Source organism: Podarcis raffonei, chromosome 3 (assembly GCF_027172205.1).
Source record: "Podarcis raffonei isolate rPodRaf1 chromosome 3, rPodRaf1.pri, whole genome shotgun sequence".
In the NCBI taxonomy this organism is placed as follows: domain Eukaryota; kingdom Metazoa; phylum Chordata; class Lepidosauria; order Squamata; family Lacertidae; genus Podarcis; species Podarcis raffonei.
The window spans coordinates 34,549,364-34,571,329 of record NC_070604.1 but is presented as its reverse complement, the minus strand read 5'-3'; the positions used below and the strand labels follow the sequence as shown (position 1 = coordinate 34,571,329).

General features: G+C 45.1%; 1 protein-coding gene across 3 annotated transcripts; it reads left to right on the top strand.

Annotated features, from left to right (window-relative positions):
- Positions 1-3,486: 3,486 nt before the first annotated feature.
- KLHL31 (kelch like family member 31) lies at positions 3,487-21,797 on the top strand. Of its 3 annotated transcripts, none has more exons than XM_053381055.1 (3): positions 3,487-3,542; positions 8,054-9,257; positions 19,673-21,797. In XM_053381055.1, the coding sequence occupies exons 2-3, from the start codon at positions 8,086-8,088 to the stop codon at positions 20,403-20,405; spliced, it is 1,905 nt and encodes a 634-aa protein (XP_053237030.1). In that variant the 5' UTR covers positions 3,487-3,542; positions 8,054-8,085; the 3' UTR covers positions 20,406-21,797. The 3 variants fall into 3 exon arrangements, with proteins under 3 accessions (XP_053237030.1, XP_053237029.1, XP_053237031.1); XM_053381054.1 differs by lacking the exon at positions 3,487-3,542 and adding an exon at positions 3,549-3,647; XM_053381056.1 differs by lacking the exon at positions 3,487-3,542 and adding an exon at positions 5,495-5,646.
- The last annotated feature ends 169 nt before the right edge of the window (positions 21,798-21,966 follow it).

The following is a 21,966-nucleotide window of genomic DNA, read 5'->3' as shown; positions in this document are numbered from 1 at the left end:
TGACTAGTGGCAGGGCCAGCCCAAGACATTTTGGCACCTGAGGCGAACCACCAAATGTCATCCTCCCTCCCTGCCAGAGAACAGAGGGTGATCACATCAGTAATCCACCGCTTATATTTCAAATCCTGCCCACAACTTCATGTATGGGTGATACTTTGATAGATAATCCATCAGTGGTCTCTGTTCCTCCTTAAACACTTCGTCATTATGTCCTCTTAGTTCGGCAGTGAATTTCGCCATTTCAGCATAGTCCATCAGTTTCAAAAGGCATTCCTCATTTGTTGCTAATCCTTCTCCCTCCCCCCCTCCCCCATATCCTTATGTACAATATGCCGCCTACCCCCGGCTTCACATTATCCTTTTTGAACTATGTTTATTCTGTGAGGGATGCAGCTCTAAAATGCACAAGAGACCACTAGGAAAAATTAGGCATAGTAAACCTAGTTATAAGATCAAACCTATCCATTCTTAAGGAAATCAGCCCTGAATGCTCACTGGAAGGACAGATCCTGAAGCTGAGGCTCCAATACTTTGGCCACCTCATGAGAAGAGAAGACTCCCTGGAAAAGACCCTCATGTTGGGAAAGATGGAGGGCACAAGGAGAAGGGGACGACGAGATGGTTGGACAGTGTACTCGAAGCTACCAACATGTGTTTGACCAAACTGTGGGAGGCAGTGGAAGACAGGAGTGCCTAGCGTGCTGTGGTCCATGGGGTCACGAAGAGTCGGACACGACTAAATGACTAAACAACAACAACAACAACAAACCTAGTTATAAGAAGGAAAGGAAGTTTATTTTCTCATCGTGGGGACATGGCGGGCCAACCAGCATTTCTCTGACAAGCAAAATCATTCTTACTCTGAGGACTGATGTTCTGGGTGAAGAGATTCTCTGTCCATTCAGTGTACAAAACTGCTGCCTGATGTCAACTCTAAGTGCGCTTTGTTTATGTTTCAGACGCATGTCCGCACGGGAAATCCAATTCAGTTTACAGCCGTTGCTGAGAAAATAAACAGTCCTCAGTAGCTCGCAAAAAACCGGTTGTGGACTGAGAAAAAGTGCAGTTGACCTATATTGACCTATGAAACACAAGGCATTGCCAAGACCTACTTAAGGGCTGGCTCACACCCTTGGCTATCGAGAGACCTCGTGATTATATCTTAATGGCTTCTGTTAGCTGCTTAGGCCTTGGCATCATGCGCCAACAATTTCCAGCACCACCAACAGTTGTCAATAAATAAACCTCCCTTTGGCTTAACGTTTTCAGAATCAGAACTAAAGTGGTTCAAGGCCGAATTCTTCTACACGAGCTGGGAACACAAACAAATGGAGGACTACATACCCCTCAACTGCTCTGGTTAAATTGAGACGTCCTGTTTTTTGGCTCCGGGCTCACGTGCAAGTCACGTGACTCCCCTGAGAACATGGCCCGGAAGACACACAGCCTGGGTTGGGGGCTGGACATGTTAGAGGGTATGGGGCTAAATGCTGCAGAAGGGGAACAGTTTGCAAAGTGTTCAGGGCAAATGGTCTGCAATGGAAAGGCTGCCCAGATTATATCTTGGCCTTGCTAATGTGGTCCAAAGGAAAGCAGAGCAATACATTTGACACTAGCTTGACTGAAGGAGTTGCTAGAAGGGGACACCATGCATCCATCTTAGGCAGGGGTCAGCAAACTTTTTCAGCAGTGGGCCAGTCCACTGTCCCTCACACCTTGTGGGGGGGCAGACTATTTTTTTGGGGGGGGAAGAATGAAGTCCTATGCCCCACAAATAACCCAGAGAGGCATTTTAAATAAAAGCACACATTCTACTCATGTAAAAACACCAGGCAGGCCCCACAAATAACCCAGAGATGCATTTTAAATAAAAGGACACATTCTACTCATGTAAAAACATGCTGATTCCCAGACCGTCCGCTGGCCAGATTTAGAAGGCAATTGGGCCGGATCCAGCCCCCGGGCCTTAATTTGCCTACCCACGATCTTAGGGATTCCACTCTAACTTTGTGTAGGGTTTTCTCCATAGCCTCTTCTTCTCCAAAATATATCCCACAAGTCATCAGAGGTTTAGGATCAGAGTTTTCCTTCTCCTAGATGGGCTACCTTCCTAGGTTGACAGGCCCCATCTCCCCCTCACTTTCTCCTCCAGCATGTGCATAAACCACCTTCTTGACCATTGGACCCACTTTTGGTCTCGTCTGCTCAATCTGTCGGAGCTTGTCTTTACATGCAGAGAAAGTCCTGGGCTAATCTACATTGGTCAGTGAAAATGATAAAAATGTTTTATAAAAATGTGGCACCAGAGGGCGCTGTAGAGCAGTGATCGGTCGCCAATGTAAAACTTCATTGAGAGCTATATTACATGTGTGGGTTTTTTTAGTGTTTTTACAAATCACTGTAGATCCAGCCCCTAACTCACCAAGGGTTTGAGACCCATCAGCTGCCCTCACCCTGTTTAGCCAGCCTGCTGAAGCCATTCCCGGGTGTGGCCATTGTCACATGCTGACAGCTTCTAGTAGCCACAGGTGAGAGCTGAGTGCAGGGTGGGGACCAAAAGGGGACTTGAGAAGCATGATGTGTCCCTCACCAGAGATACTACCCATACCCTAATACCCTATACACACCAATTTACAACGAAACCCATAAAAAGTTTTACAGCCTTTCAGTCTACAGTGGTACCTTGGTTTATGAACTTAATCTGTTCCGGAAGTCCTTTCTTAAACCAAAGCATTCTTAAACCAAGGCATGCTTTCCCATAGCAGCAGGGGACTCAATTTACAAATGGAACACACTCAACAGGAAGCGAAACATGCTCTGCTTCCAAGGCAAAGTTCACAAACTTTAATCCAAGTTTTCATAAACTAAGCTGTTCTTAAACCAAGGTACCACTGTACCTCGGGTTACAGACTGTACAGTGGTACCTCGGGTTACAGACGCTTCAGGTTACAGACTCCGCTAACCCAGAAATAGTACCTCGGGTTAAGAACTTTGCTTCAGGATGAGAACAGAAATCGTGCTCTGGCGGCCCGGCGGCAGTGGGAGGCCCCATTAGCTAAAGCGGTGCTTCAGGTTAAGAACAGTTTCAGGTTAAGAACGGACCTCCGGAACGAATTAAGTTCTTAACCCAAGGTACCAGTGTATATGAAAACCTGCTGGAAGGGAGGAGCAGGGAAAACTTTCAGCAGGAGTTAACCAAAGTTCAGAGGGGTAAAGGTTTTTTTAAAATGTAGTTATTCTAAGGACAATGTTTTTAGTCATTTACGGTGGAACGGTAACCCTGCCGTAGTACAGCAGCGATGGAAGGAATGTAATTTCTAGGAGCTTAACCCTCATTTTATTATCCTGTAGACGTCCAGTTAAGTTGACTTCAGATTCAAAGCCAAGCAAGCAGAGGAAACATAAACCCTTTTGGGTGACAGGAAAGGATGGGAGGGAGGGGTCATTTTTAAAGTGCCCCAGAGCGCAGGCTCCAGACTCTCTCATCCACAGTGGCAGCAGGGTCACACTTGAAACTTCTGTGGCTAGCTAGGACTTCTCAGGTGAAATCCATTTCCCCTTCCCCCTGCCTTTTCTCATTCTTTTCAAGAAATATTCTCGTAGACATTGTGCTGGTCAGTCGTGGGAAGGCTCTGTTGCTGAGAAGGGTAAGACTGCTCTCTAATCCTGTTCTTATTGAGCTGATTAGCTTTCTGGGTTTCTGAGCGTTCCTAGGCGGTGGGGTGGTGGTGTTCCTTCTATTTAAGAGCTGAAAATGCCCTGGGATGAATTGCCTCCAGGCTACAAACTTAACGTGGCCAGCTATAGCTATGGGGAGGGGTGGAGGCCCGAAGGAAAATGAAGTTGGCAAAGGCTTTCCTTTAACTGCGTGTTTTCCTGTACAGTTTTTGACAAGTAACGTGGTGAAAGTTTGCTCCAAGAAAAAGCCGCAAGGACTTTTGCTGCTAAAATTTCACAGGGCTGGCGGCACTTCCCTGCTAGCATGTCGTAGAAAAACAACGGTTTTAAATATTGATAAAATTTGTTTTTAAATTATTATTTTTTAAAAAACCTGAGCTACAAATCCTTACATAGATCTCATATTAAGCTTTAAATATGTAAAGGATACTTGGCTGTCTTTAAATGTTCATTGCACTTGCCAAAGGAATATCGGCATAGCCAGCTAAGAGAGAATTGATACATATCCAAAGCATGCTGGCTATTTTCAACCTGTACCGGTGAAATAAACAGAATTTTTTTTTTAGTAATGGAGAACAGAAAGGGCTGCAAATGTATACCTGGCAATATTTCTTTTTTTCTCCCTTAAAAAGAATTAAAACCCCAAGCACGAAATGCACTTTAAATTGGACCTGCCTTAAAATGGCAAGTGGCTTTGAGAGACCCCAGAGAGCGATGCTATTCTTGGAAACGTCCCTGATAGCTTTCAACAGATGCAGCTTGAGGAATGCAGCTTGGGGGGGGGGAGCAGCTGACCCGCCACTTTGGCAAAGTGACATTCTGGGACCTCTGCTCATTCTGGTACGCAGGCGATGGCTGATGCTTCTAACACACACACAATCATCTCGCTCGCTTGCACATAGCTGCCACCTAGCAGGAGGGACTGGGTGACAGGTGGACGCCATACCCCCTGAAAGAGGAACTAACCATTCCTTTCTATACTTAAAATGCTGAATGGTTCATGCTTTTTAAAAACTCTGTGCAAGAAAGAGCTAATGCAGATGGTACTCCACTATACAGCATTCCTTAACCCTTGCCTGTTTTAACATTTGGCAGTGCTCTTTGAAGGGGACTCGCAGGGGCTTGTTTCAGGCTGCTGATGCACTCGCTTGATCTAAGATGTTCATTACATCTTGATTTTCCTCTTCCTCCAAGCAGATCAAATGTGGTATACAGCAATGTCCTCTCCCTTTGCTAGTCTATCCTCTGGACTGACTCTTGGAGTTTGGTTATGCTGAGACAGAGTCCAAAGTTATACTCTATGGCTTAGAGAGGATTTAAACTCAGGTCCTAGTCTACCTTATCTAGAGCATCCAAATCCCTGTAGGTGGTGCTTCACTCTGTCACATACCCTCCAACATTTCTCCAGTGAAAATAGGGATGTCCCATTCCATAATGATAATTTTTACTATTTATACCCCACACATCTTACTGAGTTTCCCCAGCCACTCTGGGCAGCGTCCAACATATATAAAAACAAAATAAAACATTAAACTTTTTTTTAAAAAAACTTACCTATACAGGCTTGTCTTCAGACAGCTCAGGGATTGCATAACTCCACACCCTCCAATATTTCTCCAGTGAAAATAGGGACATCCCAAGGAAAAGTGGGACATTCCGGGTTCAAATCAGAAACCGGGATGACTTCTCTAAATCAGGGACAGCCCTGGAAAATAGGGACACTTGGAGGGTTGTTCTCTCATTGGTCCTCTACCAACCCTACAGGCCTGAGTTGTGGGTGATAATGTGGGTTGCTGGCTTTCTGCTTTTGGCATTACAACAGTTTCACCCAGGCTGGTGCCCTTCAGTGCTGTTTGAGGTTGGCATAGCACTTGTCTTATGAGGAGGAAGAAGCGGCTGAATTGTTCAGGAAACTTTCCTATGTCATATGACAGAGCACTCAGCTGGAAAAGTCTGGATCAATTCATGGTGAGAGTTTTGACCAGAAAGCTGGTTTGGTGAAAACCAGAATGCACAAATCTGCAAGTTCTTTGTGGGGACAAACTGTAAATTAGGCTTGTCTGCAATTGCTCAAAAGATAAATCCTGTTGATTTCAGTGTGGCAGATGTAAATAAATATGGAGGTCATCCATAACCATTCTCCTGCCATTACAAGTAGGATTTGGTTTTGCTTTCCGGGTGGCACTGTGGGTTAAACCACAGAGCCTAGGACTTGCCGATCAGAAGGTCAGCGGTTCGAATCCCCATAACGGGGTGAGCTCCCGTTGCTCAGTCCCAGTTCCTGCCAACCTAGCAGTTCAAAAGCACGTCAAAGTGCAAGTAGATAAATAGGTACCGCTCCAGCGGGAAGGTAAACAGCATTTCCGTGCGCTGCTCTGGTTCGCCAGAAGCGGCTTAGTCATGCTAGCCACATGACCCGGAACCTGTACACCAGCTCCCTCGGCCAATAAAGCGAGATAAGCGCCGCAACCCCAGAGTCGGCCACGACTGGACCTAATGGTCAGGGGTCCCTTTACCTTTACTCCTGCTCCTTTGGTGGAGCTCTATATAATTTAATACCATTTCAGATCCCCAAATACTACATGGTCTGAAAAGAAGGGAGGTTGTCGATTTCAGCTGAATGCAAATTAAACATGTGCTGTACTCAGTGTTGTATGGCACTTGCCACATGGGCAAGGAGTGAAGAACCATTACTTGTCATGAGGAAAACTGTCATGTGAACCCATCTTAAAAATTCATCTATGCTGTTCTTGTATTATTATTGGATTTCTTACAGTGCTTTTATTGTATTACTATCTTTCTGCACCTTATTTTAATGTATACCATTTACTATATTTTGGTTTCATAATTTCTGTAAATTGCTTAAGGATTTTGACCAAAGATGTTAAGCTGTATATAAAATGTCCTGACAATAATTAAAACAGGTTATTATTTTTATTATTAAATAAGTAAGTAAGTAAATTTGTATTCTGCCCTACACAATATAAAACACAAAATACATAATAAAAACAAAAAACCCCAATAATCTCCCCTCTCCCCAGGCAATTTTTTAAAAATACAATAAACTCTTTTTTATATACAACAAAACAGATTGAAAGACTACAGTGGGCCTGTTCTATCTAATTCAGTAGTAGTTAGGTGTAAAAGAGCCACAACTTTCAACTTGATTTATTATTTCAAAATTGTATGTTCCTTTTTCACTGTTATCTCTTAGTCTAGTCATGCTGTTTTGGAGGAAAATAATTCCCTCAGGCTTTAGCAGGCCACTGAATCTATCTACAAAAGAGAAGAGCAGTCTGTTCTTACATATGAAGGACAGAGGCAGTCTCCAGTTTAAGTGAATAAGTCTTCACACTCCCAATCCCGAAACATACTGATTTGGAACTTCAGCCAGTAGGACTTGCTTCGTACTAAATGTGCTTTAGGATTGGGCTGTGAATCCTATCTATTGGTCAGCTTGTCCACACTACAAAAAAACAAAAAACAAAAAAATGGGGCTCAAGGACAATGCACAATTTTCTCGTGTTATGGGCCCAGCAACCCTGTGAAGCAGATTGGTCTGAGAGATTTATTTATTTATTTTAAATTTTTATATACCCCCTTTTCTTTATGTAGGTCCCAAAGCAGCTTACAATCATGATATATGATATACATAAGACAGAAATTAAACCTAATTTTGAAACCGCCTATATAAAATAATGCTGCAAAACATCTCGGAAGCATTCAGGTTTCAAAAGTCTCCCAAAATAAAACCTGATTTCACCAGGCATCTGAAGCTCTGTAGGGATAGTGCCCATGTATAACTTCTTGTGGCAGGGAGTTCCGCTGAGTTGGACCCACAACACTAAAAGCTCAACATGTGAGTCAGATTCTGGCCCACAGCAAACCACTAATAGGGCTCCCTGCCATGATCTCAGTGTCCAACTTGGGGTGTGTCAGCCTTTCAGTAAGCATCATAGCTTACTGAACTCCCTTCAAGTTGAGGTCAGACAGGCCCACTCCCTACTGAACTTCTGAATATATTTTTATTATTTCAGCAGGCATTTAAATTGATGTTTGATTTTGTAACTTCAGCTGGTTTTTCTTTTTGGCATTATATTTTTACAAACCACTTGGGGAGTACGAGTTTGACACGAGACACTGAGTAGATACAAACCACCATTTACCAAGCAATATTTATTCACCTTGCATGAGGTTACAGATGTGTGTGATTGCGGAGTTTTCCGTAATCTCCTGCTGTTCCACTTTTCTTATTTTTCTGTTTCCGTTTGCCCCCTGCAAGGATGCATTGCAGTCGTTTTCAGTGAGATGCTGAAAACCAATGCACTGAAATACAGGTCTAAAAGTTGTCCTTTTCTCCTTCTCCTTCTTCTAGCTAGCTCCTGGCTGTGATATTATATTGCAGTCATGGCGCCCAAGAAGAAGAACGTCAAAAAGAGCAAGGTGGATATCAATGAGCTGACCATCATCGTGGAAGATGGTCCTCTCAGCAAGCTGAACGGCTTGAACGGCCTTTTGGAAGGGGGGAATGGCTTCAGCTGTGTCTCGACTGAGGTTTCCGATGCTCTCTACAGCCCCAACCTTTTGGAAGGGCTGTGCAGGATGAGACTGGAGAACTTTCTCTGTGATTTAGTCATCGGTACCAAAACAAAGTCTTTTGATGTCCACAAGGTGGTGATGGCTTCCTGCAGTGACTACTTCCACAACATCTTGAAGAAAGATCCATCAACTCAGAGAGTGGACCTCAACGATGTATCTCCCCTGGGCCTAGCTACTGTCATTGCATATGCCTACACAGGAAAGCTCACTCTCTCGCTGTATACTATAGGTAGCATCATCTCCACAGCCATCTACCTTCAGATTCATACCCTTGTGAAGATGTGCAGTGATTTTTTGATGCAAGAAATCAACGTGGAGAATTGCATGTATGTTGCCAACATCGCAGAGACATATGGACTCAAAACCACCAAGGAAGCAGCTCAGAAATTCATCAGAGACAACTTCATTGAGTTTTCCGAATCGGATCAGTTCTTAAAGCTCACTTTTGACCGGATCAATGAACTTCTTGCAGACGATGACTTGCAGTTGCCTTCTGAACTCGTTGCATTCCAAATTGCAACGAGATGGCTGGAATTTGACCAAAAAAGAGCAAAATATGCTGCGGATCTGTTGAGCAACATTCGCTTTGGTACCATCTCTGCCCAAGACCTGGTGAATTATGTTCAGACTGTACCAAGAATGATGCAAGATGCAGATTGCCATAGACTTCTAGTAGATGCCATGAATTACCATTTGCTTCCCTACCACCAGAATACATTGCAGTCTAGGAGAACAAGGATTCGTGGAGGATTACGGGTCCTGGTTACGGTTGGGGGACGCCCAGCTTTAACAGAGAAATCCCTTAGCAGAGACATTTTATACAGAGACCCTGACAATGGATGGAAGAGGCTTACTGAGATGCCTGCTAAAAGCTTCAACCAGTGCGTCACCGTGATGGATGGATTCCTCTACGTGGCAGGTGGAGAAGACCAGAATGATGCCAGGAATCAGGCTAAGCATGCGGTCAGCAATTTCTGCAGGTAACTGGTTATTTATAGAGGTAGTATGTTCAGCACATAACAGCTCTGGAGAGGGAGGGAGAGGGAGATGCAGATGCATAAACAGCAACGGAAGAACAATCTTGATTGAGGTTGTTGTTTTTAGCATAGGTGCCTGTGATTGACAAACACCATCCAAGCCATGCCGAAAGGGAATACAGTGGTACCTTGGTTTACGAACTTACTTCATTCCGGAAGTCCTTTCTTAAACCAAAGCGTTCTTAAACCAAGGCATGCTTTCCCATAGCAGCGGGGGACTCAATTTACAAATGGAACACACTCAACAGGAAGTAAAACATGTTCTGATTCCAAGGCAAAGATCACAGTCCAAAACACCTACTTCTGGGTTTGCAGAGTTCTTAATCCAAGTTGTTCATAAGCTAAGCTGTTCTTAAACCAAGGTACCACTGTATCTGCAAAGGTCGATTGTTATTTTTGGAAGGAAAAAAACAGCCAGAAAAAATTGCCTTTGTGACAAAGTTAGATTAACAGCGTCCCTATTTATATGTTTACAACAGGGATGTTGCAAAGAGGAAAAAACAGGTACAAGCATGCTAGCTCCACTCCCTGTTTCCATTGACATTTGTATGTTCAAGGGTGACTGTCTCCTGCAGGAAAGCCTCCTGCAGCCATGGAAGACAATGGGGACAACGCAAGCAGGCTCATGCACGCTCCCCATTCGTTGTGTGTTTAAGTCCCCTTATGAATGCCTGAATAATTCAAATGTCTCGGATGATATGCATGTTGGATAAGACTCAAATGCTTCTCCACCCGAGAGCTGTTGGTGCTTCACAGTTGGCATACTAATTTGAAATAGGATTAGACAGGCACGTTTTCCTTTTCTTTGTCATAGTAATATATTTACTGGCCTATATGTAAGAGCATGAGACTCTTAATCTCAGAGTGACAGGTTTGAGCCCCACATTGGGCAAAAGATTGCGTTGCCCCTTGGGGTCCCTTCCAACTCTACAATTCTAAATGGTGTAAGGTATCAAGTGCATTTGCTTTATTACCCTACAACTGGGGTGTGGAACGGGGCTGCAGATGTTTATCCCATTAGTCCAATCAAGACAGGGGTGCTGGGAGTTCAGCAACCTGTGGAGGGACAAAGGTACCCCTCACCTGGCCTACAACATGGATAAGGACCCTTTATCTTCTTTCTCTCTTTGGGTTATCTAGCCAATATTAAAGTTGTCATTGGGCCATGCTCAGGAGAATAAACACACACAATCTTTTACGCACAGAAAACCGCAAACACACTGGGAGCCAGTATCCGATGATAACAGAGGTGTGGGGTTAGTGCATCTGGGTTTCTCAAATGTGAGGGGTGGTGATCGTGTGATGGCCTCACTGATTTCCCAACATGCACTGCATCAACACTAAACTGGGAACTGTACAGGGTGTAGAAATGGCTGTGTTTCCCAGATAGTTTTGTGGTCTATATATCATGTTTCTGTAATTGATGGTCATATGGTGTACGGTGGAAATTTTTGCACTGGGAGCCTCTTATGAACAGGCAGCCAGAGCTGGGTCAGAATGGCCATTTACTGTTTTGCCAGTGAGCGGCGGTTGCAGCCCAGCATGACATCTCCTCTCTACCCCAGATGAGTAGATTTAGATTGTTTCCCTGTCTGCTCCTGCAGCCGCTGAGGCTCACGGGTTCCCGCCTAACCCGTCCTTCAAATGAGCCAATCCGTGGTGGCCCAGGGGGGGCGGCGCATGGCCATCTACTTAGCCTGGCCAACCACTCAGCACAGCATCCAGTCAGCTGGGATGCTACTGTGTTAATCTTAACATGAAAACCATCCAGTGCTGCTCCCATGCCATTTCCAGCACTGTAAGTCACACACTTCCAGCTGTTATTAGGTCTGCTGGGATGGGGCAGTGGCACATGAATAGCAACTGTACAGGAGAGATGGGATTGTTTAGCAGGCCATCTGTGCTTCAAATTTCACCTCAGCCATTAGTTCAACAGGTAACTTGAAGCAAGCTGATCTCTCTGTCATGGCCATTATTCATTTCAGCAACTGCAGCACAGTTGCTCACAGACTGAGTTTATGCCATCCACTCACTTGTTATGGTTAGACAAGGCTCTCTGTCTCAGCCTCTTTCTGAAATATGGGGACGATAATATTGGCATACCTTACAGGGTTGTTGAAAGGACTAGTGAGCACTAATCTTAAGTATTATCATGTACTGAGGGGAATATAATGGCAATCAAATTGCTCTTCCTTTATATCAGTCCCAAAGCCAGGCTTAGGCTTGATAATTTTGAAATTAAATTATTTACTTCTGGTCGTAAAATTATCATTCAATAGGCACTAAAGATGAAGCATTAAAAGAACGCTCCGTATTTTAATTTTGTAAATCCAGTATAAAACATATAATTATAAATGTTAACATCTCTGTTGAATTGTGGCTACAGGATATAAATAATATATTTCGTAACTTGAACCTGCAAATATATTTATATGCTTTAGAATACTTTATAGGCTTATATATCCAGAGTATTTTTTTTTGGGGGGGGGATTCAGTCACATACTGTCAAATGCACGTTAAGCAAGTAAAGTTCATTTGGCATATTTGAACTGCTGCTTCTCCCCAGAATCAGACTTTTTGTGATTATAAAAAGTGATGGGAAAATGCCCTGGAAACATGGGATAGCAACTGCTTGATGCAACCCTGTATAACCTCCCCACATGCAACTTAGAATGAACACTCAATAAATAGCTGACATAGTCTAACCTCTTGATCAACTTTGTATAAACAAATCTGGCAAATGCTTGGCAAACAGGTTGTCTGGAAACAACCACTATGTCCAAATTAAAGCAGGTCACAAACTTTTTTTCTTTTTGTAGCTGAAAGCAGAATCAGAAAAGAGAGGAATACAGAGATTGAGGAACCTTATTTTATTTTATAGTATTACAGAGTTGTAGGCCCTTGCAAGACAACTAAACAACAAGGCTGATATTATTTTCTTTTGAATTAATACTTTCTTTCCTGCTTCTTAGAATTAGCAACATATAGCAGTGCAACAAATATTCCTATTCTCACAGGGCAAATTCTAAGGATGTAGCCATATTAATCTGTTGCCAAGAAAACAGCAAACCATCTTGTGGCCCCTTTAATAACAAACAGGTTCATTGCAACCTAAGTTTTTGTAGGTTGCAAATGTTACAAATCAGACTGGCTAGCAGCAACTATATTGCAATTGGAAGATTCTGTTACCCAAATTCTAAACATTTGGGCTAAAGTTACTATAAAGCCAAGATTTTAATCCTACCATTTCCTCACTGTTATCTGAAGCATTATGAGTAGTGCTATTGGACATTTTAGGAAAGGGATGAAGGTATTGTAAATACGACTTGAGAAGCCAGAACTTGTTTACAGTGGCCACAAGAATGCCAGGACTGAAGTTCTGATCCCAGAAAGTCAACAGAAAACACTCCCTCATTTCTTGTGTGATCCAACCAGACAGCCTCTTTCTCTTGCCCCTCCTCCCAATTTTACAGTAAATTATAAACCACCTTAGGTGCCTTGGCAGAAATACAGCATATAAAATACAGCTTGAGGGCCTCCATCAAGGCCTCCGGGACACGGCTGTTGCTGCTTGTGTGAGTGCTGGGAAGACCGCTCCCTCTCCTGCCAACTCCATCCGGCCTAGGGGGCGGGGCCTGCACTACCACTACAGTTTAGAGGCCTGATCAGCTACCGGCAGCAATGGACAAAATGGTTTTAAATGTTTTAATCGCTTTTAATTTGCAGCACCTTAAATGGTGGTTGTTGTTTTTTATAATATTATATTATTTCATTATTTTATTTTTGCTTGGGGTGGGATAAGCATTTAGTCAGCGCTATTGTTTCTTGCTTTGTTCTGTTCTGTTCTGTTCTGTTTTATTATTATTATTCTGTTAAATTATTATATAGTTTGTATTTTGCTTTTTAAGGAGAAGGGTCATGGCTGCCTGGGAGTGGGCCTCAGCCAATAGATTGGGTGGGGCAGGTTCCACAGGGGGGGATGTATTGGGACACCCGATCTCAGTGATCACGGGCAGGAGGAGGAGTTATGCTAAGAACAGACCATGTCATTACCGAGGAGGCAGGTTTAGTCATTGTCTGAGGACTATCCCTGTCTCCAGGTCTGGTCCTGACCGGAAGGATACAGTAATCAGCAAGGGAAACCCACATGACCTGAAAGTGTTGCTGTGCAATGCCAGGTCAATGATGAATAAAACCACTGCCATCCATGACCTGATTGTGGATGGAGGATTTGACCTGGCATGTGTGACAGAGACCTGGTTGGGTGAAGCAGATGGGCCTGTCCTTGCTGCTGCTTGCCCACCAGGTTTCTCTTACGCACAGCAACCCAGGTCATGTGGGCGGGGAGGGGGGTTGCAGTGATTTTTAGGAAGTCATTAGTCTGCACCAGGCGTCCTATTGGGAAGACCCAGTTTTCTGAGTGCATGTTCTGGAAGTTGGGCAATAGGGGCAGTACAGGATTCCTACTGGTGTACCGACCTCCCCGCTGCACCAAGGATTCCCTGCCCGAGCTGCTTCAGGTCATGGCAGATATGCTCCTGGAGACACCTAGCTTGGTTGTCCTGGGGGATTTTAACATCCATGCCAACACGACCTTACAAGGGGCCGCTCGGGACTTCGTGGAAAGCATGGCCTCCATGGGGCTGTCCCTGAATAAGTCTGGCCCAACTCATAGCCACGGGCATGCCTTAGACTTGGTGTTCACCTCTATGGATGTTGGTGATCTGACACTAACTAAAAGCGAAACAAAAGAAGTGCCATGGTCAGATCACTTCCTGGTGCAACTGGACTTCTCCGCAACCCTTCCCCTCTGCAGGGAGGTGGGACCGATATGGATGGTCCGCCCCCACCACTTAATGGATCCAATTGGCTTCCAGAGAGTGGTAGGGGATGCTTTATCCCAAGTTGATGGCCTTTCAGCTGATTCCCTGGTGGCACGCTGGAATGCGGAGTTAACCAGGGCTATTGACTGTCTGGCTCCAAAGCGCCCTCTCCGATTGCATGGAGCCCGGACAGCCCCATGGTTTTCCCCGGAGCTGAGGGTGATGAAACAATCGTTGAGACGGCTAGAGCGCCAGTGGCGGAAAACTCATTCTGAATCAGACCGGACACGGGTTAGAGCTCAACGTCGAGCCTACCAAGTGGCAATGGCAACGGCGAAGAGGGCCTTCTTTGCCGCCTCCATTGCATCTGCAGAAAACAGCAGCAGGAGACTTTTTCAGGTGGTTCGCAATCTATCAGAACCACGTGTACCACCGGGGCCTGGTAGGGACCCCAAGATCTCCTGCAATGTTTTTGCAAAGTTTTTTGCAGATAAAATTGCTCAGATTCAGAAGGAGGTAGACTCCACCGTGGGAGCAGTGCCAGGGCGGGAGAGTGCTAGAGTTCTGTCTGGTCCTGTTACATGGGATCAATTCCAATCTGTTACCTCCGAGGATGTGGACAGGCTGCTTGGACAAGTGAAACTGACCACCTGTCTCCTTGATCCTTGCCCATCCTGGCTGATAAAAGCGAGCCGGGAAGGGCTGGGCGATGGGCTCTGCGGGGTGGTGAATGCTTCCCTCTGTGAGGGAGCCTCCCCAGACCCACTGAAAGAGGCGGTCATTAAACCGCTTCTTAAAAAAACATCTTTAGACCCGGCCAATTTGGCCAACTATCGCCCAGTCTCAAATCTGCCATTCTTGGGCAAGGTGATTGAGCGGGTGGTTGCTGAACAACTCCAAGCACGCCTGGAGGAAACGGACCATTTGGATCCCTTCCAATCAGAATTCAGGCCTCACCATGGGACTGAAACTGCCTTGGTCGCGCTGGTTGATGATCTCCGGCGGGCTAGGGACAAAGGTGAGAGCTGTTTCCTAGTTCTGCTGGATCTCTCAGCGGCCTTTGACACCATCGACCATAACATCCTTCTGGACCGTCTAGAGGGGCTGGGAGCTGGGGGCACTGTCATACAGTGGTTCCGCTCCTTCCTCCTGGGCCGTGTCCAGAAAGTGGTGGTGGGGGGTGAGTGTTCAGACCCCTGGGCTCTCACTTGTGGGGTGCCTCAGGGTTCTGTCCTCTCCCCCATGCTTTTTAATATCTATATGAAGCCGCTGGGAGAGATCATCAGGGGGTTTGGACTGGGTGTTCATCAGTATGCAGATGACACCCAGCTCTACCTCTCCTTTAAATCAGAACCAGTGAAGGCGGTGAAGGTCCTGTGTGAGTGCCTGGAGGCGGTTGGAGGATGGATGGCGGCTAACAGATTGAGGTTGAATCCTGACAAGACAGAAGTACTGTTTTTGGGGGACAGGAGGCGGGCAGGTGTGGAGGATTCCCTGGTCCTGAATGGGGTAACTGTGCCCCTGAAGGACCAGGTGCGCAGCCTGGGAGTCATTTTGGACTCACAGCTGTCCATGGAGGCGCAGGTTAACTCTGTGTCCAGGGCAGCTGTCTACCAGCTCCACCTGGTACGCAGGCTAAGACCCTACCTCCCCGCGGACTGTCTCGCCAGAGTGGTGCATGCTGTAGTTATCTCACGCTTGGACTACTGCAACGCGCTCTACGTGGGGCTACCTTTGAAGGTGACCCAGAAACTGCAATTAATCCAGAATGCGGCAGCTAGACTGGTGACTGGGAGTGGCCGCCGGGACCACATAACACCGGTTCTGAGAGATCTGCATTGGCTCCCAGTACGTTTCCGAGCACGATTCAAAGTGTTGGTGCTGACCTTTAAAGCCCTAAACGGCCTCGGTCCTGTATACCTGAAGGAGCGTCTCCACCCCCATCGTTCAGCCCGGACACTGAGATCCAGCGCCGAGGGCCTTCTGGCGGTTCCCTCATTGCGAGAAGTGAGGCTACAGGGAACCAGACAGAGGACCTTCTCTGTAGTGGCGCCCGCCCTGTGGAACGCCCTCCCATCAGATGTCAAAGAGATAAATAATTACCTGACATTCAGAAGACATCTTAAGGCAGCCCTGTTCAGGGAAGTTTTTAATATGTAATACTGTACTGTTTTTAACACTGATTGGGAGCCGCCCAGAGTGGCTGGGGAAACTCAGCCAGATGGGCGGGGTATAAATAATAATTATTATTATTATTATTATTATTATTATTATTATTATTATTATTATTATTATTACTATTATTATAAATTAAATGAATAAATAAATAAATAAATACATAAATTCTATGTAGTTACATACAAATAACAGATGGGCTCATTTCACAGAGAATATAATAAAATGTAATGAAACTAGACTATGTTACTCCACAAAGTGCCATTTCTGGCCATTTCCAATATTAGATTTTGAGTCATGTACTTTTAACTACATTAACAAATAGTAAGAACATTCTCCAAGGGAGAAGTTTTCTTTCTCCATCTCTCTTTTTGTATGTGTATATGCATATGTTTTGTCTTAGCATTCATGTACAATAGTCACTGGGTATTTCAAACATTTCTGGGAAATAACTAGGGACAAATGAAATCAGTTTACTAAGAGCGGTAGATTATATTAAATGTCCATTCAGTTTGGTTTTATTAGTGAGCTAGCATTTGATTTTCCACATGCCAGAATCAAAAGAATAGATACAATATGCATACTAAACTCAAGCTTTTTCCAGTATTCACACGCAACTCATTACTGGGTGATACCCTACATTAGTCATACTCAGAGGAAGCCCAATGATTTTAATATATCTAATCTGAGTATGACTTAATTAGGTATCGCTCACTGGAACATAATGGGGGGGAATATGTAATGAATGAAGTACATAATAAATAATAAGAAATGTGCATATAATTAAACCTAGTTTTATTACAGAGCTATTACAAAGTGAGATTCAAACATCTTACTGAGCCCAGCCTGCTACTAGTACAACAATAATTTAACACAATCGATGTCAAATGGTTAATGTCATTCATTGCCTCCCCATTTTGTTTGTTGATTAAACTATGGACCTATTGAGCAAGCAGCTCAGCCAATATTGCAATTCTTATGCTTTCCTTGGGATCATTCTATCATTGCCAACTCCCTTTTCCATTGTTTTTACGTATCTCCATGCCTGAAACCATGGTAATGCTATCCAGCTGAGATATGAGTCATCTTTCATGAGGTACAAGCGGTTATGAACTAGACCCCCCAATGTAGAAAGTTCTGTTTCCCCAAAGATAAATGGCCACCAAGTTAGACAGCTTTCAAATGGGGTTGGATAAATTCTTGGAGGACAAGGTTATCAATGGCTGCAAGTCCCGATGGCTATATACATACCGTATTGAAGATCAGAGGCAGTATGCCTTTGACTACAAGTTGCTGAGCATCAAACAGCTGGAGACAGCTATTGCCTTCATGCCTAGCATCAGGTTGACTGCTGTGGGAAACAGGAAGCTGGAGTAGATAGGCTTTTTGTCTGTTCCAGAAGGGCCTTTCTTATGAGGATGCATGTAGGAGCATGAATAGGACCACAGTACCAGGGAAGGAAAGGGACGCGGGTGGCGCTGTGGGTTAAACCACAGAGCCTAGACTTGCTGATCAGAAGGTCGGCAGTTCGAATCCCCACAACGGGGCGAGCTCCCATTGCTTGGTCCCTGCTCCTGCCAACCTAGCAGTTTGAAAGCACAAAGTGCAAGTAGATAAATAGGTACCGCTCCGGCGGGAAGGTAAACGGCGTTTCCATGCGCTGCTCTGGTTCGCCAGAAGCAGCTTACTCATGCTGGTCACTTGACCCAGAAGCTGTACGCCGGCTCCCTCGGCCAATAAAGCGAGATGAGCGCCACAACCCCAGAGTCGGCCACAACTGGACCTAATGGTCAGGGGTCCTTTACCAGGCAAGGAAGATTTTATCTTCTCCCACACGCTACTTTCTGGATGTAATTACCACTCACTCATCAAAGCAGTGGGTGGGGATTGTGACCCTGCACAAGCTTCCCATGTCAGGGTGACACCCCGTTAGTTGCTAACTGTTGCTCCGCCCCTTCCCTGGCTACCCAACCGACTGCCAACTGCGGGGGGGGGGGGGGCAGAGCAAAGACGTGGTAGTGCAGGGCTCCAGCCGACCATCTCTCCTGCCTGAAACTTCTATTTGCTCCATAGCAGGAAACATCCAGCTGCCATATCATACCTCCCAAGTTCCCCAGGAAAAAAATGGGACATCACGTTTCCCACACAAGATCGCAGCGACCATTTTGGGTGCTGCAATCTCATGCTATGTTGTCACTCTGAAAAAGCACTTTTGGGGGCCGTGACCTCCCACGGTGTCCAAAAACATGGTTTTTTGGGATGCCCTGTGAGACCTTACTCCGGAAAAAAGGGAATTTTCATGTTGAGAGCACAATGTAGGTCACATGACTCCCTCAGGAGCACATTCTGGAAGATGCTCGTTTTTTGTTTGGGCTCTGGAAAAGTTGGACGGTTTGACATATAAGTAATGAGCAGTTTTGGGGAGGGGGTGATTTCAACTAGGAAAACAGTACAGTGGTGCCTCGGGTTAAGAACTTAATCCGTTCTGGAGGTCTGTTCTTAACCTGAAACTGTCCTTAACCTGAGGTACCACTTTAGCTAAAGGGGCTTCCCGCTGCCGCCAGAGCACGATTTCTGTTCTCATCCTGAAGCAAAGTTCTTAACCCAAGGTACTATTGCTGGGTTAGCGGAGTCTGTAACCTGAAGCGCCTGTAACCTGAAGCGTCTGTAACCCAAGGTACCACTGTACAGGAGATAAGAGAGTAACACAGCCTTTTTGGCCCACACCATGGCCCCGACCTTCAAAGCCCTAAATGGCCTCAGCCTAGTATAGCTGAAGGAGCATCTCCACCACCATTGTTCAGCCCAGACTCTGAGACTGAGCACTGAGGGCCTTCTGGAGGTTCCCTTGCTACAAGAACTCAGGTTACAGGGAACCAGGCAGAGGGCCTTCTCAGTAGTGGTGCCCGCCCTGTGAAACGCCCTTCCATCAGATGTCAAGAAAATAAACAACTATCTGACTTTTAGAAGACATCTGAAGGTGGCCCTGTTTAGGGAAGTTTTTAATGTTTGATGTTTTGTTGTGCTTTTAATATTCTGTTGGGAGCTGCCCAATGTGGCTGGGGAAACCCAGTCAAATAGGTGGGGTATAAGTAATAAATTATTATTATTTATTTATTATTATGATTCACTTTGGGCTCATCGTTGCTTTTAGTTTTGGGAAAAGCTAAGATCCGATGATGGTCTTGCATCTAGTTTAGCCCTTAATAATGGTAATGTTTGGGAGTCTTCATTTCTGAGAAAAGTAGCAAACAAGAGAGTGGCAGCTACAGCAAATACAAATGTTGTGACTTAGAACTGTAGACTAAGTTCGTATCTGGATTGCACCAGTAATCCTTCCCCCCTCCCTATTTCTTTCAGGTATGACCCTCGTTTCAACACATGGATTCACCTGGCCAACATGAATCAAAAGCGCACCCATTTCAGCCTGAACGTGTTCAATGGTCTCCTCTTCGCAGTGGGCGGCCGCAACTCGGAAGGGTGTCTCTCTTCCGTCGAATGTTATGTCCCGGCAATTAATCAATGGCAAATGAAGGCCCCTCTGGAGGTGGCTAGGTGCTGCCATGCTAGTGCGGTCATAGATGGTAGGATCCTGGTCACCGGAGGCTACATCAATAACGCTTATTCCCGCTCGGTTTGCATGTATGACCCGGCTAGTGACAGCTGGCAAGACAAGCCCAGCCTGAGTACCCCGAGAGGGTGGCACTGCGCCACTTCCCTTGGGGAAAAGGTCTATGTCATGGGAGGGTCCCAACTGGGAGGCCGAGGGGAAAGGGTAGACGTGCTTCCTGTGGAGTGTTACAGTTCTTACCCTGGCCGGTGGAATTACGCCGCTCCTCTCCCAACCGGCGTGAGCACCGCCGGCGCTTCCATCCTCAATGGGAAAATTTACTTGGTGGGAGGCTGGAACGAAATAGAAAAGAAATACAAGAAATGTATTCAGTGCTACAACCCTGGTCTTAATGAATGGACCGAGGAGGATGAGTTGCCGGAGGCCACTGTCGGAGTGTCGTGCTGTACCATTGCCATGCCCAATACCAAAACCCGGGAATCCAGGGCTAGCTCAGTATCTTCAGTGCCAGTCAGTATTTAAGTATTTTAAAACGTAGGCTTAGAAAGACTAGGTTAAACCCTTTTTTTACGTGCCTATAGGAAGGGGTGGGGGCGGGGTGGGGGAGGCGACCTTTGCTTGCCGGTGAATTTCGGTTCTGCAAAACCAGCCCATTTTCATGTCATTGGAAATGCATGGTGTGACCTGAGAAATTTAAAAAATGTAAGGCAGTTGCCACGTCAGGACAAAGGCACAGGCCTCTGCCTTTAAACATTAAAAGCACCTTGCTTCTTTCGAGAGCTGTTTCCCAGGTTGCACAGCTTATTTGGATAAAGTTCTCAAGAGTTGGAGCTTCGGCCTAAAAGAGAATAGGCAAAGACATCCAACATACGGTATATTTGAAAATATAGTAATCACCTGCTATGTAAAACTAACACACCGTTATCCCAGGACTATTCTTTTCTTTAATCAATTTGTATCCCACTTAATATTTTAAAGTCTCTTTGGGTTGCAATGCATAGGGCTATGTCAAACATCTCAGAGTCCCCAAAATGTTACCTGCATATGCATTAGATTTCCTTCCTTCAATAATTTCCATGCAGGGGCGAGGCAGCAGACCTACAGAAGTTCAACTCTGGCATTTCTAGACTTTGGCCAGCTTTCTCCAGTTTAATAACATCATTTTCACACATAAAAGTTCTGCTCTAGGTTAATTAACATAGATCAGGCACGTCCAATTTCCAAGAGACTATGATCTACTCCCACTATTAATAAACTGGCAATGATATACTCATTGGATTGACCAGAGTTGTTGAGCTATTTTGGGGGGGGGGGAAATAGGCTTAAGCTCATGCGCCTTTATGCTCAAATTTGGGCCACTTTTGGAAGAATTTCCCTGGTTGATATTGGGGCAGGAGGAGCATAGGTGGCGCCCCCAGGGCTGTACCACAAAGAGTTTGCCAGCACAGGCCACCAGGCTGGGCTGCAAATCTGGTGGACTGAGAAACTGGATCTTCCTTAACACCAAGTTAAGGAAGGCCACGCCATAGGATGAAGAGTAGGTAGGAGCTGCTATTAAAAAACAGCCTTTTCACTGTGAAGGAATGTAATAATACAACACACACACCCCTTACTGAGTTAATGGCAAAGCCCCCATTGATCTTGACAGCTCCTGATTGTATTCCAAGAACTCAATGCTCTACCTGTGTATTCAGAAGTAAGCTCCATTGAGCTTAATGGAGCTTACTTCTGTTGCAGTGAGCAGAGGATTGCAGCTTGAATTGAAATTCATCTTGGTCATACCATTCAGCTATTTTTTAAAATCCAAAAACTGGGGGGGGGGAGGGGGGGATTACAGCATTTTTGTAAACACTACTGCATTAGATCTATAACAACAACAGAAAAGGTTTGTACATTACTTTAAAAAAAAACAAAAACTAAAATATAAGCTTAATGGCTCATAGTAATAGGTAAGCTGAAATTGGAAAAAACACTTTGGTCCAATAAGGTAGTTTTAAGTAGTATTGTTTAGGGTAGAATGACAGGGGGAACTTTGGGAATCCAACACCTTATTGTTAATTTAATAAAGCATTACCACTTGAAT

What these genes read in the sequence shown, in the direction of transcription:
- KLHL31 (XM_053381055.1), top strand. Translation starts at nt 8,086, where the DNA reads ATGGCGCCCAAGAAGAAGAACGTCAAAAAGAGCAAGGTGGATATCAAT. An exon ending in GCGGTCAGCAATTTCTGCAG is followed by an intron (nt 9,258 to 19,672) that starts GTAACTGGTTAT and finishes TATTTCTTTCAG; the next exon opens with GTATGACCCTCGTTTCAACA.